An 18,116-nucleotide genomic window follows, 5' to 3' on the forward strand; every position below is an offset into this window, starting at 1 on the left:
AATGACAAACTACCCCAGTATCTTCCAAGAAAACCCCAAATGGAGTCATGAAGCATTGGACACAATTGAAAATGACTCAAAACAATGACAACAAAAGTCATCAGAGTTTGTGCTAAGCACTAGGAATACAGTCACAATAGAAACAATTGAGTGTTTATTGAGTGGAGTGATGGGTAGTCACTTTCTGTACTTTGAGAAAATCACTTCTGTGTATTGATTAGGGAAGGGAGAGATTTGAAGCAGGAAGTCAACAAGTATTAACACCTACTCTATTCCAACCCTTACTTAAATTATTAATGCATCTTAGATCTAGTCTCCTATATGGGGAGATTGAAGGAAAGAAAAAGGGGTTGTGGCAGAGACTGGGTGTAATTAATAAACTTGGAGAAAGAGAAGATGGGGAGGCAGAAGAAAGACATGGTCTAAGCTGAGACAAAGGTGGGTAAAAAGAAAACTGAGATAAGGTGAGGTCAAAGTTTAGAGTCTTAGGTAAAGTAAATCGTTTGAGGAAGGATATAGTAAACTTAGTTTGAAAGCAGAAGTGTCAAAGGTGAGGAAAGTCTGTTTAGAGTAATTTCATAGAAGTAATGTGAAGGGATTATGAAGCATAAAACGAGCTTTAGGAGTGCATGGTTCTTAGCATTGCCCTTCCCCTTTGTCTTCTTCCTCCCATGCCCAGCTCTCATACCTCCCCCCCCCAAACTGGAAACTACCTAGTGGAATAGGCTAGGAATTGGATGAACTTGCATGACTAGTCATGTCAAGTGTTATGCTACTGATAGTTCTACAGAGAGCCCAGAAGGAACTAGAATGTAGTCTTTAAGTACATTGAGTAGCTTTACGTACAACTGTAATTGGATGTGGGGCTCCTTGTGGGGATATTGGTAGGTAAGTGTAGGGAGACTACTTCTTCCTGGGCTCAGGCACTATATTAAATTGCTTAGGAATAAATGTTCCTAAAATTGATCAATCAGGGCAATTTTGTTCTAAAACAAATCCTGGGTTTAGCACAGAGTTGGTTAGAGCCAAGAAGATGTGAATTCAAATTTGTCTCAGATACTGTCTTTGTAACCCTGGGCAAATCACTTAATCTCAATCTGCTTCAGTTTCCTTATCTGTAAAATAGGATAGCAGTTGTACGTACCTCTTCCAGGGATGTTGCAAAGATAAAATGTTTATATTTTTTGCAAAGCACAGTGCCTGGCACCTAATAGGTGCCTAATTAATACTTGTTTCCTTCCTCTTGAAGGAGTTGACATATTCTATACCATATTTAACTGGACCTCCTGAACCAGTGAGGCTGGTAGCTAGTAATTTAGGACTGCAAAAGTCTATCAAAAGTCTCCTCGAGGGGTAGCTAGGTGTCTCAGTGGATAGAGATGGGAAGTCCTGGGTTCAAATTTAACCTCACACTTCCTCGCTTTGTGACCCTGGGCAAGTCACTTAACATCCATTGTCTAGTCCTTACCTCTCCTTTTTTGAACAAATACTTAGCATTGATTTTAAGACAGAAGGTAAGGGTTAAAAAAAAGTCTCCTTGAGCTTTTCTAAGTCTTCAATGAGTAGTGTTGAGAAGCTCTAACAAGATCCTGAAATGAGATAACAGGATTAGAGGCTATCATTTGCCCAAATTCACCCCATTGTGAATGTCACAGGTGAGATTTGAACCCACATCTTTCTGACTCCAGAACTGGTGTTGTAGAGATAATTATTTTCATGTATAAATCAAACAAGATGGTGTCTGAATTCCCTTGCAACTCTTGAGCTCTGTGATTTGGAGTTAGGATGCCACTTTAATTTGTTCCTATCTCTTCCTTATTTAGCTATGTAAAAACCACACACACACACACACACACATACAGAACAAAGAGGGACATTGCATTCTTCAGTGTGTTTGCAAACAGATCTCCAATCTAACTGGAGATAATGATTCAAGGAGATATTTGCATAGGTTTCCATCTTTGGTAGAATAGAGTTTCATGCTGAATCAGCTGCATCTGTATTCTTTATTGGTAATATGAATTCAACAGGGCCAATTCGCTATGCTAGCAAAAGCTGTTAGCTTCCCTTAATCTGACTCCCTGCCTCCACTTTAATTTTCTCCTGCATCCTTCTGTTTGAATGCTTGTTTCATGCTTAGTTTCCAAATTTAATAAGTTGCACCTGCCTGGATTGCAGGAAGCATGTCAAAGGAAACATTCATTCTTCCTTTCAGTGAGTTATGAAATTTGGTTTCCCAATTCAGTCTATGAAATTAAGTTCTGTTAGCGTGTTCCATTTAATGAGAGACAAAACGTGAAGAATATTAAAGGCAATTCCAGAGATTTGTGCACTATTTTCAGTTCAACAAACAATGATTAAATGCCTATAATATGCAACAACATTCAGTCTTTCTTCAAGCACTACTTTCTATTGGAAGCCATTCTTGAACCCCTTCACTGCTAGGGTCCACCTTGTATTTATTTGTCTCATTTTCCCCCTTATATTTCTATATATGTTTCTTTCTTTAGAATGTAAGCTAGTAGGAATTTTTCATTCATTGTTCTTGCATCCACACTGCCTAACTCATGTTGTGGTTCAGTCATTTTCCTCTCCTCTCCTCTCCTCTCCTCTCCTCTCCTCTCCTCTCCTCTCCTCTCCTCTCCTCTCTTCTCCTCTCCTCTCCTCTCCTCTCCTCTCCTCTCCTCTCCTCTCCTCTCCTCTCCTCTCCTCTCCTCTCCTCTCCTCTCCTCTCCTCTCCTCTCTTCTCCTCTCCTCTCTTCTCCTCTCCTCTCCTCTCCTCTCCTCTCCTCTCCTCTCCTCTCCTCTCCTCTCCTCTCCTCTCCTCTCCTCTCCTCTCCTCTCCTCTCCTCTCCTCTCCTCTCCTCTCCTCTCCTCTCCTCTCCTCTCCTCTCCTCTCCTCTCCTCTCCTCTCCTCTCCTCTCCTCTCCTCTCCTCTCCTCTCCTCTCCTCTCCTCTCCTCTCTTTTCTAACATTTACTTTCTTTTCTACTAACAACTCTAAGACTGAAGGGCAAGGACTAGGCAGTGGGAGTTAAGTGATTTGCTCAAGGTCACACAGCTAGGAAGTGTGTAAGGTCAGATTTGAACCTGGGTCCTCCTAACTTTAGACATGGCTCTCCATCCACTTGTTGCCCCTGTTAAATTGTTTTTCATTTGTTCCATCCTACTCTTGTTTGTTTGCTTTCTTTTTTAATCATATAATTTGCATCACATTTGAACTGGACATAAAGCTGTGATGCATAATTTGTTGTTGTTATTGTTGTTCTGTGGTTTCAGTTGTGTTTGACTGTTGGTAACACCATTTGGGGTTTTATTTGCAAACACACTAGAGTGGTTTGCTATTTCCTTCTCCATGTCATTTTACAGATGAGAAAAGTGAGGCAAACAGGGTTAAGTGACTTGCCCAGAATAACACAGATTTGAACTAAAGAAGATTAATCTTCCCAATTCCAGCCCTATGTTCTATCCACTGCACCATTGAGCAGTCCTGGTTCATAGTACTGCTTAAAAAATACTTGTTGATTGATAGAACCCCAATAACCAAGGTTTAAGTCCCTCTTCCTCTACATAATTCTCTATAACTTTGGGCAAGTCTCTTCATTTCTAAAAGGTCCCAGATAAGGAACAAATGAATGAATGAATGGATAAAAAAAAAAGAGCTTGTGCAAAGCACTGGTGATTAAAAACAAAACAAAACAAAACAAAACAAAACAAAACAAAACAAAACCCAAAGAAAGTTCCTGCTGCCAAAGAGCTTATATTCTAATGAAGGAAAAATGGCACATGACCGAGTGGTGGCCACAGAGAACTCTGGTCTAGAAAATCACAAAGAAAACTACAATGGTATGATTGATGGGATCAGCACAGATGAAATCACAGACTTGGTTGGAAGAGTGTGTGTGTGTGTGTGTGTGTGTGTGTGTGTGTGTACAAAAGAAAGTAAAAAAAGTGAGATAGTCACTGATACTTTTAGATGGATAAAAATAATCTCAGGAGCAGAAAAAGGAGGCAAAGGAAAGATTCAAACAAAGTACTCAGCTAAGCATATTTTCTGTCTCTTTTTGAAGAGGGTCCCCTGATTAGGACAAATGAGCTTCTGTAGTTTTGTTTTGTTGCATGCAAGTTTGTGGCATTAAAAAAAAAAAAAAAAACCTTATAATAGGGGCAGTTAGTTAGCACAGTGAATAGAGCACCAGGACTGGCATCCAGAGGTTCTGTGTTCAAATATGCCTCAGGCACTTCGTAGAGTTGTGATCCTGGGCAAATCACTTATTGTGTAGTCCTTGCTCTTCTGTATTTGAGCTGATAATAAGACAGAAAGGTGAGAGTTTAAAAAAAAAAAAACCTAAAATGACAAAATATTAAATATAATTTATAATTTTGTGCTTTATTATCATTTTTTATTCTGAACTTTACAAACACAAAAACAAACATTTCCAGGGACATTGTCAAACAAAGAAGAGGACTAAACATGTACCTGTGAATCTTTAAGATATGAATCTTCTTACCTTTTAAAGTAGATAACAAATTCAAGATGTGATATTTAAAGCTGTGTTGCTTGTCTGTTATTTCTTCTGGTCTTTTTATTCACTACTTCTTTTTGGACAGAGGGAGACCAAACCTACCATTCCTCTTCTTCCTACTTACTACTCACTAGAAAAAAAAAAGGAAAACAAAAAATTCTTAGAGCAAATAAGCATGACAAACAAAACAAACCACAACACTGGCCACATCCAAAAGTATTCTTCTCTTTCTCCATATTGAGTCCATCTCTGCTCTTTAAGGACATAGGTAGCTTGCTTCATCATTGGTCCATGGAATTATGTTTGATCAATGCATTTCTTTTTTTTTAAACGTTTACCTTCCATCTTAGAATCATTGCTATGTATTAGTTCCCAGGCAGAAGAATGATAAAGGCTAGGCAATGGGGGTTAAGTGACTTGCCCAAGGTCGCACAGCTAGGAAGTGTCTGAGGTCAGATTTGAACCCAGGACCTCCCGTCTCTAGGCCTGACTCTCAATACACTGAGCCACCCAGCTATCCCTAAAAGTTACATTTCTTTACAATGTTGTTGTTATTAGGAAATTATCCTCTTGTTTCTGTCCATTTCATTCTATTTCAGTTCATAGTAGTCTCAGTTTTCCTCTAAAACTATCCCTTTATAATTTCTTTCAATAACATTTTTAATATTCACATGTAATAATTTATTCAACCATTCCCTAGTTGATGGGTTTACAATTTATTTCCATTTCTTTTCCACTATGAAAAAGAGCTACTATAAATCTTTTGTCTATATGAAGACTTTTTCTTTTTTCTTTGATCTCTTTAGAGGTAGAGGCCTACAACCCTTCCAAAATTTATAATTTTCCTTTATTATTGTCTTTGCCCATCTGATTGGTATGAGATAGAGCATCATAGTTGCCTTAATTTACATTTCCCTTATTATTAGTCACATGGATCATTTTTTTTAACATGGTTGTTGATTGCCTAGATTCCTTCTTTTGAAATATTCATGCTCATTTGACTATTTTATTCATTAGTAAAATGACTCATTCTTTTAAGTTTGAATGATTTCCTTATATATCTTGGATTTGAGAAATTTGCTACAAAGATTTTTTCCCTTCAAGATCTTTTTCCATTCTAATTTTAAATGTATTAGTTTAATTATGTAAAACAACCTTTAAAATGTTGTGGAATCACTATTTTATCTTATGTGATCTTTTCTATCTTTTGTTTAGACATGAACTCTTCCCCTTTTCATAGTTCTGACCAGTAGTTTCCTGAATTATTATTTCTCAAAAGCCTGATTTTTACTTAAGGAGAGGAAGAAGCAGTGTGGCATTTCTTCTCAGGACAGTTCAGCCAAACAACATATGGCAAATCAAAAATATTGTTTTTGGCCATGCAGAATGATAATGATTTCATACTAGAGATAAATTCAACTTAACAAATGCAATATGTTTTTCTGAGTCTTGAAATTTAATCAGGCTGCCTAGTCAATTTCCTATTGCTTGGATCTTTTCTGTTTTGATTTTTCTCCAATCATAATTTGTTGTCTGGTTGCTTCAGCAGTCGAGTTTTTTCCCATGGCAAAAAGCCTTCCCTTTTTTTCTGGTCATGCTGTGGGATCATCAGTATTTCTTTTGAAAATATGTTAGGATTGTTGCCAATCCCTTTCTTTTTACTTTGTACTTCTCAGGAACTGGAATCCATTTTGTGAATACTAGAAGATTCTTTATTTCTCTCTTGTCAAGCATTTCCCTTTCCTCCTCCACATTACAAGTTCTAGATGCTCTCACATCATTTTAAATAAGTTGACACTTTTCCTGCAGAACATCTAGTTATCAAATTATGGGCAGAATATTATATTATTATAACTGGCATAGGGGGCCTCTTTTTTGTAGTTGTGTAGATTGGTTTATTAATGTCCTTTTGAAATTGTTTTTGAAATTGGAATTTATATCTATTGTTTTTATTTTATTTTCATTCCCAAAACAATTCTCCCCCCTAGTCTCCATAGAGAATATGACTTTGCAGAAAAGGAAAGTAAATAAGTGGCTCTATCAATACTTCATCTAATTCTGACAGTTCCACTCTGCAACAAAGGAAGGGACATTCACTTCCTCCTCTCTTCTTTTGTGACCAATCTTTGTTGTTTATAATTCAACAATATTCACATTCTTTTTTTTTTGTTGTTCTTTCCATTTACAGTGTAGTAGTCCTCAGGCTGATTGCTTTCCTGGTTTTACTTACTTTGCTTTTCAACAGTTCATATAAGTCTTCTTATAAGTCTTTGAATTCTTCATCTTACATCCATTTTACAAAAGCATGGCACAATGGGCAAAAATGCTTTGGGCATGGAGTTAGAGGATCTTGGTTCAAAATCGTGATTGTCTTTCTTCTATTATGTGACCACGGTTGAATCATTCATTTCCATTAGTCTTAATTTCCTCATCAACAAATTTCAGGAGAAATGAGAAGATGGAGAAGATGGTCTCAAAGATCCCTTTCAGCTCTACATTTTTGATTCTATTGTTTTTCTGTGTCTGACATTTGGGACAGTGCGTGTCTTGCTGAGGCTGCTCATATGCACATTTATGATTTCTCAGGTTTTTGATTTTTATCTTGAAATGCCTTGACTCTCACAGGAAAAGTTTCATTTCTTGTACTAAGGCTTGTTTGGCTTATAGCAAAGTTAGGTGAAGAACTTCCTGACACACTGGTTCATAATCAGATGAGATAATTCATGGAAAATGCTCCAGGGCTCATTCAGAGAGCTTGATAGATTTGCACATATTGCATAGGTTTTGTGAGTTTAGAACTAAGCATTTTGTGGAAAACATTGAGTATGGAGCCTTTCTGACATCATAACCCTACTGGCCCTGCTTTACTCATTATGGACTGCTCCTTGTCTTTTGAAGGGATTTCTCTTTCCTCTTGTCATGCTCACATTTTAATTCTCCCATTCCCTCAGGGATCACAGCTTTGGGATCCAGTAATGTCTCTCTTTTGCAAGGCTACCAGTCCTGATTGGTAACAGAAACTGCTTGACAGCTTACCTGATGAGCTTTATAGACATCATCTATTGCATGAATTAATGGAGAATTCATAAGGCCAAAGTGGGATTCTAGCACCAAATGTCTCTAAACACAGTATAGTTAGATTTAGGTCTAAAAAGGGATGTAAAAAATTGTCCTGTCTTAGGATGGATATCAAGTAGTGGTTTTTAGGCAGAAGAATGATAATAAGGATGAGGAAGTAGGGGTTCAGTGACTTGCCCAGGATCATACAGCTAAGAAGTATAATTTGAACCCAGGACCTAGGTCTCTAGGTTTGGTGCTTTGTCCACCAAGCCATCTAGCTGATCCTGAAAGGAATCTTGAGACTTTTTTAACATATTTTTTTCTTTTAAAGTTTCGAGTTCCAAATTCTCTCTCTCACCCTTCCCCCTTTCACAAGGATAATAATATCAATTATACATATGAAATCACTCAAAATATATTTCTATATTAGTGAATTTTCAAAAAAAGGAAGGAAGAGAAGGAGGATGGAAGGAAGAGAGAAAGAGAGATAGACAGAGAGACACACAGAGAGAGACAGAGGCAGAGACAGAGAGACAGATAGACAGACAGAGAGGGGGAGAGAGAGAGGGGGGGGAGAGAGAAAGAGAGAGAGAGAGAGAGACAGACAGAGAGAGAGACAGAGAGAGAGAGAGAGACAGAGAGAGAGAGAGAGAGAGAGAGAGAGAGAGAGAGAGAGAGAGAGAGAGAGAGAGAGAGAGAGAGAGAGAGAGAGAGTGCTGTCCAGGAGATGGATAGCATATTTTTCTTATCCTTTGGAATTATCTTGGATTATTCTGTTGGTCACAATAACCAAGGTTTTCAGAACTGATCATCATTACAACATTGCTGTTACTAGACACAATGATCTCTCAATTCTTCTTTTTTTGTTTTGTATCAGTTCATATAGATCTTGTCTTTTTTTGTTCTGAAATTAGCCCCCTTGTTAATTTTTAGAGCACAATAATTCTTCATCACAATCAGATGTCAAAACTTTTTCCGCCATTCCCTAAATGATGAGCATCCTCTCAATTTCCAATTCTTTGCTACTACAAAAAGTGGAAAGGCAAGAAGACCATAGTCACTGCATCATAGAGTAGATGGAGGCAATATGGTTTATGAAAACTTCAAAAGGTAGGAAGGGTCCAGGATAAGAGAGGCTTTGAACACTGGAGAATTTTTTATTTGATCATGGAAGCAATAGGGAGATGCTGGAATTTATTGAATAAAGGAGTAATTTCATCAGACCTGTGCTTTAGGAAGGTTATTTTGATAACTCAGTAGAGTATAGACTCAAGCATGGAGACACTTGAACTGGAAAGTCCAACCAGAAGCTTGGAATAATAGTTCAGACATGAGGTAATGAGGGCGATACCAGGGTAATAATAATTTCAGAGGGGAGAAAGGGACATGTATGAGAGATGTTTGTTGCTGTTGCTCAGTGATTACATATGGGGTTTTCTTGGCAAAGATTCTTTAGTCGTTTGTCATTTTCTTCAACTTATTTTACAGATCAGGAAACCGAGGCAACTAGGATTAAGTGACTTGCTTAGGGTCACATAACTAGTAAGGCTTGATTTGAATTCAGGTCTCTCTGACTCCTGGCTCATCACTGTACCCATTGTACCACTGAGATGCAATGATAGTTGTTATGAAAGTATAATCAACATAGTTAGCAACTGATTAGATATAGGGGTGAGAGAGAGACAGAAACTGAGAATGATGCATAGGTTATGAGCCCAGGAGAATTGTAACACCCTCAACAATAATAGGGAAAGATTGGAAAGAAGGAAATATTTAGGGAAAGAATCAATTTTATTAAGGTAGCTACATCTCCTCTACTTTATCTCTTTTACATGATTCTCTTTTTTCCCCTCCTAGCTTCAAACATTTACTAGCAGATATATTAGGGGGCAGCTAAGTGGCTCAGTGGATAGAAAATCAAGTCTAGAGATGGGAGGTCCTGGGCTCAAATCTGTTCTCATATACTTCTTAGCTATGTGACCTTATGCAAGTCATTAAACCTCTCTGGGGTTGTTTCCTGCTCTATAAAATGATATGGCAAGAGGGGTTAGAATAGATGAACTCTGAAGTCCATTCCTGGAAAATTCTAATGGCAGAGCTAAGATTTTTGTGGGCTAATCTGATATATATATATATATATATATATATATATATATATATATATATATATATACTATCTCTATAATCTATCTTTTGCTTCTATTAATTCTATTTCTACAATCTCCAGCTTCTATCTTCTTTTCCTTATTTCTACCATACCACTATGTTTAGGCTATCATTATCTCTTCCAAGGACTAACACCTTTCAATTGGTCTTCTCCAATCTTCCTATTGCTCCAATCCATCCTACATCTCATAGGCGAATTAATCCACCAGCTCCAGAACAACTTCAGGCATTTCATTTCCTTGCCCCAAATCTTTCAATGATTACTTCCTACCAAAAGGTAGCTTGATATTCAAGGCTCTTGACAATATGGCTTCATAACATGCTACTCCATAACTATTTCCATTAATAAATTACCTTGATAAAGTGACAATAATATCACTCACTGGGTTTTCTACCATTTTTGTTGCTGTTTGATGATGAAGCCATTTGAAGTCACATCATAGTTCGATGTGTATGTTCTTTTGTGCACTAGCAAACTTCATTATATATCAATTTTCCATTTCTCTTTGTTCTTCATATCTTTGCTCTGCCTTTAATATCTTCCCCTCAAAGCTCTGATTGCCAAAACCCTAAGTGAAAATCATGGACCCAAATTTGACTTCTGTTGGCAATAAGGAACAGAACTTGAATCCCAATCCTGGCAGAAATCACCCTAAGAAATGCCTTTAGGGCAAAAGAGGGGCCCAGACAGAAATGTAAATCATATATCATGAATAAATTTAAGATTTATATACATATAAAGACAAAGATAATCCCTGATCTTGAGGAGCACATGCTCTAATGCACAGTCAGTCTTCAGGCTACATCAGTCACCTAGAGGAGGCTTCATATCTTAGACAACCCCTCTTGTCCACTCAATTGGCCCTATGGACACTGGAGCTATCATTCAAATCTTTACTTAGACACTTATTAGTTATGTGATCCTGGGCAAATCACTTAAGCCCTGCTTGCATAAAACTAGAGAAGGAAATGGCAAACCACCCCAATATCTTTGCCAAGAAACCCCCATGAACAGTTGGTCTATGGGGTTACGAAGAGTCAAACATGATTGAAAAACTTGACAACCTCTGAATTCTCTGCTCTAGTCTAGATTAGTCATTTATTTTTCATTCCTACCTTCTGAGTAACGTATCGCCTTCCTATTTTTAGTTCATTTTGACTTCACTGCCTTCACATACTGATTGCTTCTTATTCTCAATTCACATTTTAGAAATCTCATTGATTTCCACCTTTTTGCATGTCCCTTGGAGTCACTGCTAATAATTATGAAATTTAGTTCTGGAAGCAAACTCGCTTTATAAATGAGAAAACGGACACTCAGATTATATGATTTATCCAAGATTAGATAGATGGTAAATAGTTGTGGGATTTGAATCCATGCCTCCGCTGATTCCCAATTCAATGCTATTTTCATTATCCCTCTCATAACCATCACATATTGATTACTCATCAGTGAAGAATTTAGAGTGATTTAAGTTCATATGATGATCCCATTGTCTTCACTGACAGGAAATTAAAAATGCAGATGTTTATCAGTCCCAGACTCTCATTATGCAAATGAAACACTTAGAAATTAGTTTCTTGTCCCTTGCAGTATTTCTTTTGCTGAGGTCCCATCAGGAATTCTTGAATGACTGACAAATCTGGAACTTGGATTCCTCTTGAGTGTTCCTTTAGGGTCTTTTTTAGTCCCTATCCTAGGGGGTTAACTCTATAGCCAATAAAGGAAAATTCCAATTTCTTCAATTCTTTCAGTTTATGACTTGATTTTTTTAAAAGGCAGAGTGATTTGCTCAGGCTAACAGTTAGTAAATGTTAGAGGCTAGATTTGAACTCAGGTCTTCTTGACTCCAGGCTCAGTAGTCTATCCATTGAATAATTTAGCTGTCCCTATGGGCTAGGTGTATATGTCTATATTTTGGAAAATAGTTCTGTCACAACCATTTTCAGTTCTAGGGAAAAATAATTATGCTTAATGATGGTTGTTCATACATATTGGCCTTTTTTGTAAGCTTTGTAGATTTGTATATTATGTTGCCTAGCCATACATACGTATTATCACTCCCCAAGTCTGAGATTAATTTAAAATATATTAGAAGTGGACAATGAAGAGAAGTTATACTTAAAGGATATGACTTCATTTTAAGTTATTTATTATCTGCCTAGCATTGTCATAGAGGAGATTATACTACACCAAATGATAGTAATAAGCTAATGTTTATATAGTACTTTTAATATGTTGTTCTATTTGGACATTCCAACCAATCTATGAGGGGGTGCTATTATCCCCATTTTATAGAAGAGGAAACTGAGGCATGCAGAGAGGAGGTTATCTATCCAGGTATCCACCCAGCTACTAAGCATCTGCGAAGGGATTCAATTCTCAGATTTTTCTGTCTCTTCCATCCTCTAAGCAACACAGCTTTCCATAGCTTTGCTTTAATTTAAACATTAGTATGGAGAAGGTTGAAGATCTTTGTAACAGACAGGGAAAGTCTTTCCCCAACTTTTTGCCTCTCTTCCTCTAAAGAGCTCTGCCCCAAAGCAATAGGAAAATAAAACCCAAAATGTTTTTCCCCCACCTTTAAAGTCCTGACCTATTTTTTCCTCTTCCTTCTTGAAAATAATTACTGACATGCACTGCAAGCTGAATATAAAATAGAAGAGCATGATGACTTCAAATGACTCACGGGGTAATCATCCTAAAGATCCTCATTGTTCTCTTTTTCACAATCAAATTGATGCTGGATAAAGGAATTGCTTCATAAGAAACAAAAGCTCAGAAGAAATCATTTGTTAATCATAGCTAAGAAAATGTGCACAGCATGACACAGTGATCAGTTAATAGGAGAGGGAAACTCTGGTCAACAATCATTAAGAGGTAGCATTTTTAGATGTGGTTCTTTGAGTTTTACAGGGACAGCTAGGTTGCTCAGTGGACAGAGCACCAGACCTGGAGTCAGGAAGACTCATCTTCATGAATTCAAATCTGGCCTCAGACACTTATTAGTTGTGTGACCCTGAGCAAGTCACTTAACCCTGTTTGCCTCAGTTTCCTCATCGATAAAATGAGATGGAGAAGGAAATGAAAAGCTATTCCTGTGTCTTTGACAAGAAAACCACATATGAAGTCATGAAGAGTCTGACAGGACTGAAATGACTCAAAAACAAAGAATTCTTCTGTTTCTAGGATTGTTTAATGTCTGTGGAATTTACTTAGTCATTAGAATAAAAACTAACCTCCATATTATAGATCTAAAGGGCTAAGATTAGATTTAAAAAATGAAAAGTCAGTGGAAATTGTGAAAATAAGGCATTAAGCCCCAAAAGAAATGTCATCTCTCTCTGAGATTCCTTAGTTCTTCTCTCATGATTTAATTTTCATGGGAATCTATTAGTTGAAGGACTCTTAAAGGAATTATTTTCAACCTGATGAGAAGAAAATGGAAGGACTTGGGGATGAACATGGAAAGTATTAATGGCAAATGTAGATGAGACCTCTTCAATTTTTCTATTGTTAATTGTCTCTGAAATCTTTTAATGAGGCTCATTTTTGCAACTCTATACCTCTACCCCTAATCACCAGATCCTTCCTAATTTCTTTTCACATATGGCTCATAGTTTTGTAAAAATGTATAGATATTCATTAGCACTTACCAAATATTTTAAGTCTGCTTGAATTTTAGTTTGTGGTCAAATCATTATTTAACTATTCTTAGACTATGCTTAAAGGCCTACTACAGTAGTAAAGTATGGGATTTGATAACAGGAAGACCTGGGTTCAAATCATGCTCCCTCCTTAATCTCTACTTACCTGTAGCAACTCCCTAAGGCTGCTTTACTTATTTTATAGATGTAATTTGCTAGGCAGAAAGAATGCTTACTTGGGAGGTGTTCAAGCTGATATAATTGTAGATTCTCATTATTTATATGGAGACCTGCAAATATATTTTATTTTCTGCTCATTTATCTTTAGTGCTTCCTATATTCCTACTTTAACCCTCATTTTTTATTCTGGAATAGTCAGCCTTGAAGAATTTTAGTGAAGCATTTATCTGTATAAAGACTAAACCATTTATAATTTCTCTCATTTGTTTTTCTAGATAGGTTTATCTTTTCTTTCTTTTCTTTAGAGATATATTGTTCTTTGTGCTATATTTTTTCTTTTATGAATTCTATAACAATATTTCTATATTTTAAATCTTCACTAAAATTATGATTCCATAGAGAAATGAAATTATGTTTGCTAACACAATGCTTTCCTTAATCTTCCAGAGTACAGATGATTCAAATCTTCTTATTACTATAAAATATAGACAATTAGTTCAGGATGTTTTAAGTTTATCCAAGAGAAGTATTTTGTTACCAAAGCCATAGGTTTTTTTCTTTTAGTTAAAAAGCATTTATTCTGTCTTCCTCCAATCTTCCTTTCTCTATTTAAATAAAAAGATCAATGAAACCCTTGTAACAAATATGCAGTGAAGAAAAACCAAGCAGAAAAGAAAAACCAATTTCAGGTTGACTATAACCAAAAATTCTTTAATTCTGAATCTTGAATCTGTTAACTTTCTGTAAGGAGGTGAGTAGTGTCATAGCAAAAAATGCTAGTAAATATTTAAAAACTGCATTTCTAGAGAAAAAGTTCATATGGAACACTTTTAAGTTTAATCTGTGCTATTAACATTTCCTCCATTACTTTCTTAAGTCTAGACAATAACTAATGCAATAATTCAAGCCCTGATTTTATCATTTTCCAGATTTCTGATGTGTAAGTGCTCACAATGAAAATTTAGCAATCAAATCTAGTGATACCTTGGTTCTAGTATACCCCTGGTAGCATGCTTCTCTATTCATCCACTGGAATCATAGTTGGTCATAGCATTAATTATAGTTAGTTCTTAAGTAAAGCTTTAGTTATAGCAAAAACAAAACAAGAGAAAAAAATAAATGAATGAGTGCCCCTCCCCATAGCATCTGGACTAAAACCCACGTCCACATTTCTTGAAAAAAAAAACCAATTAAAATTTGTCCTTAGAAGGACCCTTTGGATGAATTATGAACATGCCCAAGAGACCACTAAATGACTCAGTGGATAGATCACTGAGCCTAGTGTCAGGAGGACCTGTGTTTTAATCTGACTTCAGGTATTTGCTAGCTATGTGATCCTGGGCAAGTCACTTAACCTGTTTATCTTAATCCAGCAGAGAAGGAAATGACAACCACTCCAATATCTTTGCCAAGAAAAGCTTATGGGGGGATCACACAGAGTCAGACATGAACAACAACAGCAAGGTTAACAGCTTCTATCTAAAGATCTAATAACTTCTTTTCAACTGCTCCATTTTATTTTTAGAGATTTTCTGTCTCAGTTTTTTGGTGTCATTCCCTTGTGTATGTATTTTTAAAAACCTTCATTGAATGAATGCAGGATGTTGTTGTTTTCAGCAATTATTTTGGAAAAACCAAAATCATGGTGGTCTTTATTAGGAATGTGATTGAAATTTTACTCTAACTGAAGTCATGGTTACTAACACAATGTTCTCCTTAATCTTACAGAGTGCAGATGACTCAGAAATAGCTGTTATTGCTCAGAACAAAAAGTGCTTTGATAATGACATTATTTGTTCAAAAAGTTTACTGATATCTGTTGGGGACACTGAGATTTATTTGAATGACTCTCCTTACAAACAGGTTAGTGAATTCAAACACATTATTTTTTCTCTTCAATTTACCTTAAGTAGAATACATTTATTTTTTTCTATAAATGTTTACTTTTTAAAAATTTTATTTATTTATGATATTTTCCATGGTTACATAATTCATGTTCTTTTCTTCCCTTCTTTTCTCCCACTCCTAGAGCTGATAAGCAGTTCCACTAGGTTATCAATGGATCATTATTCAAACCCTATTTCCATGCTATTCACATTTGCAGTAGAGTGATCTTTTAATGCCCAAACCCCCACCATATCCCCATAGAACCACGTGATTGATCATATGTTTTTCTTTGAGCAGAGTAAATTTAGGAGAGAACTTATTTTGTTTTGTGTTCTATTTTCTATAGACTTCTTAGAAGCCAAATAGCCTCTGATATGCCTATAATTATTTTATTTTTAAGTTTTATTGGTAACTTGTTTTCATGCCCCATCTCTTCACTGACCCCTCCCTTGTAACACTACCACCACCACAGATATGGAGTATTCAGAGAAGACTAGTACCTCTAATGTGAGAACTTGATGAGCCTCTTTCAGGGCAGCTTATCCACTTTTGTTAGCCACCTGGCACCCAGCTCTCACCTGAGTCTCCAAGAAGCTGTAGCATGTACTGTAGCCACATGCCAGTAAACCCATCTCCACAGACAGGCTAAACCAGGTAGAGGGTAATTGACGAGTCTCAAACCCTTTGGTGAGTTGGGGGGGGGGGGTGAGTATCTGCCCCAGACATGAGAAGTCTTCCCCTAGTAGAACAGATGACTGAGAACAATTTGTTATAACAGTCATGAAGGAGATAGATGCAGGTTCTGTGGAGCTTTTAAAGCTTGGTCAGATACAGAAGAAGCCAAGGCCATTCACTGAATCCAGAGTCATGATTAGTTGTCCTGACTTTTGTGTTGCCACTGAACTTCAATGACTCTGGAAGAGAGAGCGAGACTATTGACTTTGTGTGACTCTACCTCCCTTAAATCCAATTCACTGGTGAGCCAAAAGACATCCCTACTGATGTTATTAGTTGTCTTCAAAAATGAAGGATGGGCAACTACACACTGTTGCCTCGGTTCTGCTTACTTCATCTTAACAGAAAAGTTCCTTCAAATATTCCCATATTTCTTATTCTTCAAATTTATAATCTCTTATGAAAGCATGGTTTTCCATTACATCCAAATAGAATTTGTCCAGATATTCTCAAATGAATGAATAAATGAAAGAGCATTTGGAAAATGCTTAGTATGTGTAAAAACTGTGTTAAGTGCTTGGGGTAAAAATATTAGTAGTCTTTGTCCTCTAGGGAAAGAAAAAGACAGACCACATGGAATGGTGGTCACCCCATGGAAAGGGAAAGGCAGGGATAAATATATATATATATATATATATATATATATATATATTTGTGATCAGGCAATGTGACCAACGGTAAAACAGGACTCAGTGGGTTTTCAGTTTTCTTGTGAATTCTGAGTGACCTTAGTAAATAATTTTTGCCTCTGCATCTACATTCCTAAAATGGAGAGAATTCTGAAAATTTAAATTCTAATGCTATTTATTTGTTTTAAATAACTATCATTTCAATATATCTATGTTGTTACTAGCACAATGCTTTGCACTTAGTAGGTAGTAGAACAGGAATTTACTATGCTATGATTTGATTCTTTTGGTAAACCAATCTTCCAAATCACAAGATGTAAATTGAAGGAAAGAATGCCATTGAGATCTATGCTCTCAACATATCTTAAAATAACTATAAAACTTCTAGAAGCCAAAGTCACTTGAATTTTAGAGTTTAGTACCTGAATCATAGATTCATAATTCAAACTCCCATTTAGTGGAGGGATTCCTTCCCATCCCTGAGCAGTTGAATATATCCAGCTTCTTTTAGAGTTGTATGATTCTAGGAATCAGAATTAGGAACAATGAACTCTGTCCTTGTCTCCATTTCTATGAATAATGTGGGGTATAACATACATAGATTATTTATTAAATTTGAAGATAACTCCAAGTTGGGGAGGGAGGGAGGGAGGGAGGGAGAGAGAGAGAGAGAGAGAGAGAGAGAGAGAGAGAGAGAGAGAGAGAGAGAGAGAGAGAGAGAGAGAGAGTGCTCTATTATTTGGGATGACATTCAACATCGAAAAAATCTTGTAATGCCACCAATTTTTTCCAATCTGCAATAAAACAACTGAGGCAGAGCTCCAATAACTACTTATTAAAGGAACCAGTCTCCTTCCACAATTAGGTTTTCAGACATTCCTCAAGGTTTGAGATCCACCATGCTAAAACACTTACAGTCTTTTAAGTTCAAACAATAATCTACTAGTGCAGTCCCTTCTGGACTGATATAACTCAAATATCCATTTTCATTGGTGGGTTAAAACTGGAAAACATCAAGGGTGATCAAAAGGTCTCCTGGATTGGAAAATGTAGTGAAAGACCCTTGGTAAAGAGTTGAGAAGGCCATGTTCTTCCTAGGGTTAGTTGGGTGAAAGAATCAGGGATAGAAGGCTCCCCAAATAGCCAGAGATTTTTCTACCCAACCTTATGAAATCTTGTGCCCTGAGGAATAACCTTATGACATTCTGTGCCATAAGAAACTTGAATGGTCAAAACCAGGGCAAAGATCCTTCAACTGTAGTCAATCAGGGCTATGTTCTTAAATG

At 36.6% G+C, this 18,116-nt stretch overlaps 1 protein-coding gene across 2 annotated transcripts in view; it reads left to right on the top strand.

The window, feature by feature from the left end:
* OTOGL (otogelin like) overlaps positions 1-18,116 on the top strand; it is a 256,085-nt gene that overhangs the window by 121,101 nt on the left and 116,868 nt on the right. For both annotated transcript variants that reach the window (XM_016425678.2, XM_056798553.1), the window contains one exon: positions 15,308-15,442. In XM_016425678.2, the coding sequence (XP_016281164.2) occupies positions 15,308-15,442 (135 nt within the window). The remainder of the gene's footprint in view (positions 1-15,307; positions 15,443-18,116) is intronic.

This window comes from Monodelphis domestica, chromosome 5 (assembly GCF_027887165.1).
Source record: "Monodelphis domestica isolate mMonDom1 chromosome 5, mMonDom1.pri, whole genome shotgun sequence".
Classification (NCBI taxonomy): Eukaryota; Metazoa; Chordata; class Mammalia; order Didelphimorphia; family Didelphidae; genus Monodelphis; species Monodelphis domestica.